Source organism: Carlito syrichta, unplaced genomic scaffold (assembly GCF_000164805.1).
Source record: "Carlito syrichta isolate Samal-C Ts95f unplaced genomic scaffold, Tarsius_syrichta-2.0.1 Scaffold120796, whole genome shotgun sequence".
In the NCBI taxonomy this organism is placed as follows: domain Eukaryota; kingdom Metazoa; phylum Chordata; class Mammalia; order Primates; family Tarsiidae; genus Carlito; species Carlito syrichta.
This window is the reverse complement of record NW_007064892.1, coordinates 46,159-55,951: the sequence shown is the minus strand read 5'-3', so window position 1 is coordinate 55,951 and position 9,793 is coordinate 46,159. Positions and strand designations below refer to the sequence as shown.

Below are 9,793 nucleotides of genomic sequence, written 5' to 3'. Positions count from 1 at the left end.
CCCTCAGCCTTCCAAGTAGGTGGAACTACAGATGCATGCCACCATGCCCAGTTAGTTTTCTTTTTGTGTGTGATTTATTGTGGAGACGAGGTCTCACCAAGTTGCCCATGCTGGTCTCAAAACCCCGGGCTAAGGCAATCCTCTGGCCTCAGCCTCTCAAAGTGCTGGGATTACAGGCTAAGCCACCGCATCTGGCCTTTTTTTGTGTATGTAGGAGTCTCACTCTGTTGCCCAGGCTGGAGTGCAGTGGCAAGCTCACAGCCACTGCAGCTGCAATCAACTGGACTCAGGTGATCCTTTCACCTCAATCCTCCAGGTAGCCAGAACTACAGCACACGTCACCACACCTAGCTAATTTTTTTATTTATTGTAGTGACAAAGGTCTCACCAAGTTGCCCAGGCCAGTGTTAAGTCCCTGGACTCAGTTAATCCTCTCACCTCTGCTTCCCAAAGTGCTGTGATGATAGGCGTGTACCATTGTGTCTAGCTTTTTTTTTTTTTGAGTAGCAGTCTCACTCTGTCACCCAGGCCGGAGTGCAGTGGCAGGCTCACAGCCACTGCAGCCTTGACCTACTAGGTTCAGGTGATCCTTCTGCCTCAGCCTTCCAAGTAGCTGGAACTACAGGCATGCAACACCACGTCCAGTTAAATTTTTTTTAATTTACTGTAGAGACGAGGTCTCACTGAGTTTCCCAGGATGGTCTTGAACCACTTTATTATAGCTGCAAAATATTCTGCTGTGTGGACTACTGATCATGTATTTAACACTCTCCTATGTACGTGTACTTAAGTTATTTCAAATATTTTGCAATTACAAATAATGCTGCCACAAATAACCTTGTACATACATATTTTCATATGGTTGAAGGCATGTCTTTGATATAGATTGCAAGAAGCAGTATTGCTGGGTTCAAAAATAAGTATACAAATTTATTTGTGTAGAGCAGGGATCACTCAACACTATCACAATATTTTCAAATTATACACGATTTGTGCACAGCACAAATCAGCAAACTTTCCCCTAAAGGGCCAGATAGCAAATATTTTTAACTGTGGGCCACATGATGTCTCTCCCAGCTAGTTAACTTACCATTGCAGTACAAAAGCAGCCACAGACACTATGTAAAAATAAACAGGCATGCTTAGATAACTTTACGCACGAAACAGCCAACCAGTCCAGGGGCTGGAGTTTACCAATCCTTGAAAAGAGTACCGCAGGCCAGGCGCAGTGACTCAAGCCTATAAACCCAGCACTTTGGGAGGCCGAGCGAGAGAATTGCATGAGCCCAGGGTCAAGACCAGCCTGGGCAAAATGATGAGACCTCGTCTCTACAATAAATCAAAAAATTAGCTGGGCATGGTAGCACTCACCTAGAGTTCCACCTATTTGGAAGGCTGAGGCGGAAGGATCGCGTAAGTCCAGCAGGTCGAGGTTGCAATGGCCAAGAGCATGTCACTGCACTCCAGCCTGGGCGACAAAGTGATACTCTACCTCAAAAAAAAAAAACAAAACAAAAAAACAAAAAACAGAGTACTACAAAGTAGTCTCTTGGGTTTTTTTTTTTTTTTTTTTTTTTGAGTTGGAGTCTCACTCTGTCGCCCAGACTGGAGTGCAGTGGCCGCTCCCAGTCACCGCAGTCTCGACCTGCTGGGCTCTGGTGATCCTTCCGCCTCAGCGTTCCAAGTAGCTGGAACTACAGGCGCGCGCTATCACGCTCGGCTAATTTTTTTGATTTATTGTAGAGATGAGGTCTTGCCAAGTTGCCCAGGCGGGTCTCGAACCCGTGGGCTCAGGCAATCCACTCACCTCAGCCTCCCAAAGCGTGGGATTACAGGCTGAGCCACCGAGCCCAGTTTCGGATTTTTATAATTTGTTTCAATGGTACTTTCTCCTTAATCAAGTTAGCAAAAAGCTTATTTTGTTAATGATTTCAAAAAGGCAGCACTTTATTAATTAGATCCACTGTTCTCTTATTATTTTCTTCATTAATCTGTTTTTAATTTCCCTCCTAAATATTTTCATTTGGTTTACTTTATTAACACTTTAGCTTTCTAAGATGGAAATTAATTCATTCGTATTTAATTCACTTTTACTAATAGGTGTTTAGTCCCCGCTAAATTTGACTGGCTTTAACAGACACGTGAAAAAGTACTCAGCCTCACTCATCATCAGAGAAATGCAAATCAAAGCCACATTGAGATACCACCTGGCCCCAGCAAGTTTGGCCATCATTAATAAAACAAACAACAGACGCTGGAGGGGTCGAGGAGAAAAAGGAACACTTCTACACTGCTGGTGGGAATGCAAACTAGTACAACCTCTTTGGAAGACAATGAGGTGATTTCTGAAAGAACTAGCAATTGACCTTCCATATGACCCAGGAATTCCCCTATTGAGAATATACCTGGAAGAACTCAAATCATTCTACAAAAAAGATACCTGCACACTTATGTTTGTTGCAGCTCTATTCACAATGCCAAAAACATGGAACCAACCATGTTGCCCACTGAAGCTGAACTGGATTAAAAAAAATGTGGTACATATACACAATGGAATATTATGCAGCCATGAAGAAGGACAAACATATAGACTTCGCACCAACTTGGATGGATTCAGAGTCAACCATACTCAGTAATCTATCAGAGAAACAAAGAACAGAGTACCTTTTGTTTTCATTCATAAGCGAGCCTTGGAACAATTATTACACTATTATAAGAAAGAGATTGGCAAGCCAGACTCGGTGGCTCAGCCTGTAATCCCACGCTTTGGGAGGCTGAGGTGAGTGGATTGCCTGAGCCCGCGGGTTCAAGACCCACCCGGGCAACTTGGCGAGACCTCATCTCTGTAGAGACAATAAATCAAAAATCAGCTGGGCGTGGTAGCACGCGCCTGTAGTTCCAGCTACTTGGAAGGCTGAGTGGAAGGATCGCTGGAGCCTGGCAGGTCGAGGCTGCAGTGGCCAGGAGCAGCCACTGCACTCCAGTCTGGGTGACAGAGTGAGACTCTGACTCAAAAAATAAATAAATAAAATAAATAAATAAATAAAATAAAAATAGCAAAATAAACAAATAAATGAATAATTTGACCGACTTTAAAAAAAAGAGATGTGTTCAAGTAAACTTTTCCTCTAATCACTGCTTCAACTATACCTCATATACCTTGATATGTAGTGATTTAACTATCATTATTCCTTAAAAATTCTGTACACTCAGTTTTTCCCCTTTCATCCAGAAGTCATTATTTAATTAAAAAATTTTAAATTTACATGTAAAAGGTTTTTGGTTTTGTTAGGAAATTCTAGGTTTATTACATGACAACTAGAGTCTTGTTTGTAGTTAATATTTCTTTTTTTTCCAGCTGGAATACCACTCTGTCGCCCTGGCTGAAGTGCAATGGCACGCTCACAGCCACACAGCTTTGATCTGCTGGGCTCAGGAGATCCTTCCACTTCAGCCTTCCAAGGTGCTGGAACGACAGGCACGTGCCACCACACCTGGCTAGTTTTATGTTTATTGTAAAGATGAAGTCTTGCCATGTTGCTCAGGCTGGTCTCGAACCTCTGAGCTCAGGCCATCCTCTCACCTTTACCTCCCTAAGTGCTGAGATTACAGGCTTAAGCCACCATGTCCAGCTTATAATATTTCTATTTTATGAATGTTACTGATGTTTCCTTTGTAATTCAATATATAAACAGTTTTTGTGAACATGCCATATATTCTCCGTTATCAGGGAAGAAATTTTACATATATTTATTTCTCCATAAGACATAAATTTAAAAGTGTCATTTGTCACGCGCAATGTTTTGGGATTTCAATTCTATTTGTCTGATATCCGAGTTGCTACTGCTCAATTTTTGTTTCTACTTACTTGATACAGTTTTGTCCAATGCTTTATTTTTAGCTTCTCTGAATCACTTTGTTTTAGATGTGTCTCTTGTCTAAGGGCTTTGTTTTAGAAGCCAAAATGAAATTATTTTAAATGTCTCAACTCTATCACAGTATTTTCTAATTATATGCATCCTGTTATATTGACTATTTTTTAAATTTTGAGACATACATTCTTTTCTCATTTATTTTTTAGAAACTGGAGAGGGGGGATTGGTACTTCTATTTTTGTTCTACTTACTACCCATTTTCTTATTTAATCTTTTACTACCTGGTGAGTCGGGTAATTCTCCACTCGCATTCTTTAAAACCCACCTGCTGCCCACACTTTATCCTCTTTTCTCCTACCACCTTTTTTGGTTGCAATATTGCGCTTTGTTGCAATATACATTAGTACAGCCTCATTCTTCCGCCTTAACCTTCCAAGCAGCTGGAACTACAGGCGCGTGCTACCACAATCGGCTTTTTTGATTTATTGTAGAGACGAGGTCTCGCCAAGTTGCCCAGGCTGGTCTCAAACCCGCGGGCTCAGGCAATCCACTAGCCTCAGCCTCCCAAAGTTCTCAGATTACAAGCTGAGCCACTGAGCCCAGCCCGATTTTATTTTATTTATCTATTTTTTTGAGTTGGAGTCTCACTCTGTCACCCAGCTGGAGTGCAGTGGCATGCTCCCGGCCACCGCAGCCTCAACCTGCTGGGCTCCAGCGATCCTTCCACCTCAGCCTTCTGAGTAGCCGGAATTACAGGTGTATGCTACCACGCCCGGCTAATTTTTATTTTATTGTAGAGATAAGGTCTCACCAAGTTGCCCAGGCGAGTCTCGAACCCGCAGGCTCAGGCAATTCACTCACCTCGGCCTCCTAAAGTGCTGGGATTACAGACTGAGCCACCAAACACAGCCCAGATTTTATTTTTAATATGAATTCTGCTCCATTGCTTTTTCTTCTTCAGAAACTCAATAATATGAATACTGTCTTCTTTTCTCGTCTTTTATTCCCAATACTTTCTCTGACTTAAATCTCACTTGTTTTTAGTATCACTTTCAACTCTCTGGGTTTTCACACCTTTTATAATTGCCTCTTAGCCGGGCTTGGTGGCGCAGCCTGAAATCCTGCGCCTTGGGAGGCCAAGGTGAGTGGATTGCCTGAGCCTGCGGGTTCGAGACCCGCCTGAGCAACGTGGCGAGACCTCATCTCTACAATAAATCAAAAATTAGCTGGGCATGGTAGCACGTGCCTGTAATTCCGGCTACTCCGAAGGCTGAGGCGGAAGGATTGCCGGGGCCCAGCAGGTTGAGGCTGCGGTGGCTGGGAGCGGCCACTGCACTCCAGTCTGAGTAACAGAGTAAGACTCCAACTCAAAAAAATAATAATAACAATAATAATTGCCTCTTATTAAATTTTTTGACCAGCCTGGGCAACATCTCTCTTTTTGGTTAGCTGGGCATGAGGACATGCACCCGTAGTCCCAGCTACTTGGGAGGATGACGAGCCTGGGAGGTCAAGGCTGCAGTGAGTCATGATCACATCACCGCACTCTATCCTGGGGCAACAGTGAGACCTCATCTCAGAAAAAGTTTTTTTTTGTTTTTTAATTTGAGCCTATTCTCCCTTGGGTTTCTCATAATTTTGTCACTGAGATAATTCTGTCTTTTTCTTTATTTCATTTTCATCATTTCTATTCTTAGTTTTAAAATTTCTAAACTGCCGGGCTTGGTGGCTCAGCCTGTAATCCCACGCCTTTGGGAGGCTGAGGTGAGTGGATTGCCTGAGCTCACGGGTTCGAGACCCGCCTGGGTAGGCGAGACCTCATCTCTACAATAAATCAAAAAATTAGCAGGGCATGGTAGCACGCGCCTATAATTCTAGCTACTCGGAAGGCTGAGGCGGAAGGATCACCAGAGCCCAGCAGGTCGAGGCTGTGGTGGCCAGGAGCGGCCACTGCACTCCAGTCTGGGCGACAGAGTGAGACTCCAACTCAGAAAAAAAAAAAAAAAAATTTCTAACCCAAAGTGTTTCATACCCTCAAATGCTTATTTGAATATATTCAATTCTGTTTGGAGTGTAGACTTACAGGTTTCATTGTTTCTTCGTTGTTTTCTGGGAAAGGGAGGTAAGTCTCTCAAGTTGATAAGTACAAACAGCTGTTTTCCTAACTTTTTTTTTGAGTTGGAGTCTCACTCTGTCGCCCAGGCTGGAGTGCAGTGGCACCCTCACGGCCACTGCAGCCTTGACTTGCTGGGCTCAGGTGATCCCTCCACCTCCGCCTTCCAAGTAGCTGGGACTACAGGTACATGCCACCACACCTGGCTAATTTAAAAAAATTTTTTGTACAGACGAGGTCTCGCTATTTGCCCAGGCTAGTATTTCCTGACTTTCTGCAGTAAGTTATCTTGCATTTTACTTCCTCTTGCTTGATTTTGTGACACTTGAAGGTAGTGATGGCAGTTTATGTGATTCCCAGTTTAATGGTATTCTTTTCGGTCATTCTACCCAAGCTCAGCTGTATTAGAATTTTTTGGTTTTTCAATTATTTATGGTTGGTCAGGCTTGGTGGCTCAGCCTGTAATCCCAGCACTTTGGGAGGCCGAGGTGAGTGGATTGCCTGAGCCCGCAGGTTCAACACCCACCCGGACAACTTGGTGAGACCTCATCTCTACAATAAGTCAAAAAAAAAAAAAGAAAAAAAAGAAGACAGAAAATTAAACAAGTATACCATATATGTGATGAGTATTTCAATAGGAAACCAGGCTACATGAGCATAAAAGGGACCTAAAGGAGTGCTCAGTCTTTTAGCCAAGACTTAAAGGATGAGGAGAAGTCAGCAAGGCCAGGGGAATGCAGAAGAATAGGGGGCAGGCTCGGTGGCTCAGCCTGTCATCTCAGCACTTTGGGAGCCCCAGGTGAGTGGATGGCCTGAGCCCGCAGATTCGAGACCAGCCCGGGCAATTTGGCCAGACCTTGTCTCTACAATAAAGTAAAAAACTAGCTGGGTGTGGTAGCACACGCCTGTAGTTTTGGTTACTAAGAAGGCTGAGGCAGAAGGATCGCCGGAATCCAGCAGGTCAAAGCTAGGATGGCAGTGAGCATGCCACCACCTGACCGGGAGGCGGGGGGGAGTGAGTGCTTAACTATCCGATCCCAAACCAGGCAAAGTGAGGACCAATGGGAGACCCAAATTTCACCTGTACGATGACCACTTATGTACCCAATTCTAAATTCCACCTCGCATCTTTAAAATAAAAAAAAAAATTAAATATAAACATAAAATAAAGAAAAGAAGAATGAGTGTTCCAGACAAAGGCCTGGTGTAAGAGAACACATTCCAGAAACTGAAACACAGCACGGTGGGGCAGGAACCCTGCAGAGACAAAGCTGGAAGATCAGCGCAGTCCGTTCTACAGAGGCCTCTGTGAGCCACTAGGAACTCAGGACTTCAGCTGAAGGCCCAAAAGCTCAAGCAAGGAAGTAACACAGCAAGAGTTACAGAACGCCAACTGGAGCGAGGAAGTACAGTAGGCATGAAGATAATACGTTGATGGAGTTTAAACTCTCAATGAGCCTTCGAGGACTTCACAAACGTTAGCATTTAAGGCAGTATAAATGCACCTAAGGGAGAGCTGGGTTGCAGTAACCTGGAAAGGAATCTTAGAGTCTTAAAGATGTGGAGAGTTTCAGATGGGAGAGAGGTCATGTGCATCCAGAGCCATCTGAAAGAGAAAATGGCTGAAAATAAATCTGGAAAGGCAGATTTGGGATCTGTGTGGAAGGTTTCCAATGTTCCGGAAGGAGTCTGAAGTGTTTCCATAAAGACATAGAGCTACTGACAATTTCTAAGCAAAACACCATGTTCAGGTGACAGCATGAAGGAGAAATCAGGAGGAGGAAAGACTGTCCTTGGGAACGACAGTTAGCCTTTCATCGTGCTCCAAGTATTGCTAATGTCCAAGTTAGCAGTGAGAACTGATCTGGCAGTTATACAAAAGAAACCACAGTAGAATTGAAATGACCGCCTGAACATTTGAGGGGGTTAATAGAAAGGGTAATAAAAAGCATGACAGAGCATAGCTAAGGTGGTATGAAATAGGTAGGCCATAAACTGGAAATTATAAAAATATCACTATTACATGCACAATTTCTCTACAGGATTATCATAGAGCAGAGCTTCTCAAAGTGTAGTAGACAGACAGTAACTGGTCTGTGAACTATTTCTTTCCAATCTATACAGAAAATAAGAGTAAACATTTAGAAACTTTCATTACAAGTTTAACAGTAATTTTAAATCTGTTGAATTTAATAATTTAAAAATTGAACTTACATTATGTCTGTGTTTAAACTCAATTTTCTTTTTTTTTTGAGTTGGTGTCTCACTCTGTCGCCCAGACTGGAGTGCAGTGGCATGCTCCCGGCCACTGCAGCCACGACCTGCTAGGCTCTGGCGATCCTTCTACCTCAGTCCTCCAAGTAACCAAAACTACAGGCGTGCGCTACCACGCCCGGCTAATTTTTGATTTATTGTAGAGATGAGGTCTCGCCAAGTTGCCCAGGCGGGTCTCGAACCCGCGGGCTCAGGCAATCCACTCACCTCAGCCTCCCAAGGTGCGGGGTTACAGGCTGAGCCACAAAGCCCCGCAAATTTTTTTTTTTTAAAAAGCAATTACCATATGGATCTGACCACAGATCAAAGGACCTGTGTCCTTCACCACAGATCGTTTGAGAAACACCATCAGACATAAGAGTAGTTAGCTTGCACCCCAAATCTAAGTAGATTAACTCTCTGTAAATACATTCAAAAGTAAAACATAAATTTGAATATTGACCGGATATTGGAGATCACGTATTTATTGCTAATTTTCGTAGGATTAATAATACCAACATGATTTTGTAGGAGAATGATACCTTTAGGAGCTAAATGCGAATGGGCAAATTATGCAACCAACTAAATGGTAAAACAAAAGAAAAGGACACACAGCAGGCATCCCATACACACACAGCTAAAGCAAATCGGGTCAAATGTTAACAATGGTTGAATTTAAAGGGTGGGTATACAAATATCGATACCATACTTTCAATCTTTCAAAACACGATGTTGAAAAGAATGACGGAGGGGGGCACAACATCAAGAAGGGTACCCATACTCTACCTGTATTGATGACCACGTACGTATCTAACTCTCATCTGTACCCCACATTTTAAAAATAAAACTTTAAAAAAAAGAAAAGAATGAACAGACAACACATAACAAAGACAAAGTCCTCCATACCCTAAAGTCATCAGGTCAGTATCCTCGGGGATGACCTCTGGATCTTCATTTTCTTCAAGGCATTTCAGTTTCTCTGAGCTAAAACAAAAAGGAAAAGCAACACTTTTCAGTTCGGCCCTGCTCCTTGTCCGCGAGGCAGGGCTGTGTCCTAAAAAAATCACTGAATAATTAAGAAGTCAGATAAAATCTAGCAGGCAGCTCAGAGAGGCCAGAACGCAAGGCCATGGTTTCCGAACTGATACCTTACAACGAAAAGGCCGTGGGGCCGAGGAGGGCAGCCCAGTGCCGCTCAGTGGAGAAAGAGATCCCAAGTTCTGTGCACGTTTTCACCCCAAAGGAGGCACTTCTTAAGAAGACTTCAAAAACAGCATACCCTAGAAGTCTCCCGAACAAACCACAGCGAATCAAGGATCTCACGCCTCTGATGAAGTCTCCCCCGGCCTCACCCTGACCCATTGTCAAAGTGTCTGCAGCGGCAGGTACTCGTCGCTACGCCCCGGCTGCAAGCACTTTTGAAATCCACGGCTGGAAAAACGAGGGCCGTGTCGGGCGCAGCCGTCCCGTTCCTCTCCTCCAACCCGCAGGCATCGTGCGTCCCGGTCCCGGACCTCGCCCGGAGCCCCGGGAAGGCGCCGGCGGGCGGAGG

The 9,793-nt window shown here is 43.9% G+C and overlaps 1 protein-coding gene across 1 annotated transcript in view; it reads right to left on the bottom strand.

The window, feature by feature from the left end:
* The window catches only part of SNAPC3 (small nuclear RNA activating complex polypeptide 3), a 36,208-nt gene extending 26,473 nt beyond the window's left edge, over positions 1–9,735 (bottom strand). Inside the window, exons 1-2 of the mRNA XM_008048188.2 lie at positions 9,641–9,735; positions 9,148–9,225 (exon numbers count right to left, since the gene is read on the bottom strand). Coding sequence (XP_008046379.2) covers positions 9,148–9,225; positions 9,641–9,735 — 173 coding nt within the window. The remainder of the gene's footprint in view (positions 1–9,147; positions 9,226–9,640) is intronic.
* Positions 9,736–9,793: the final 58 nt, after the last annotated feature.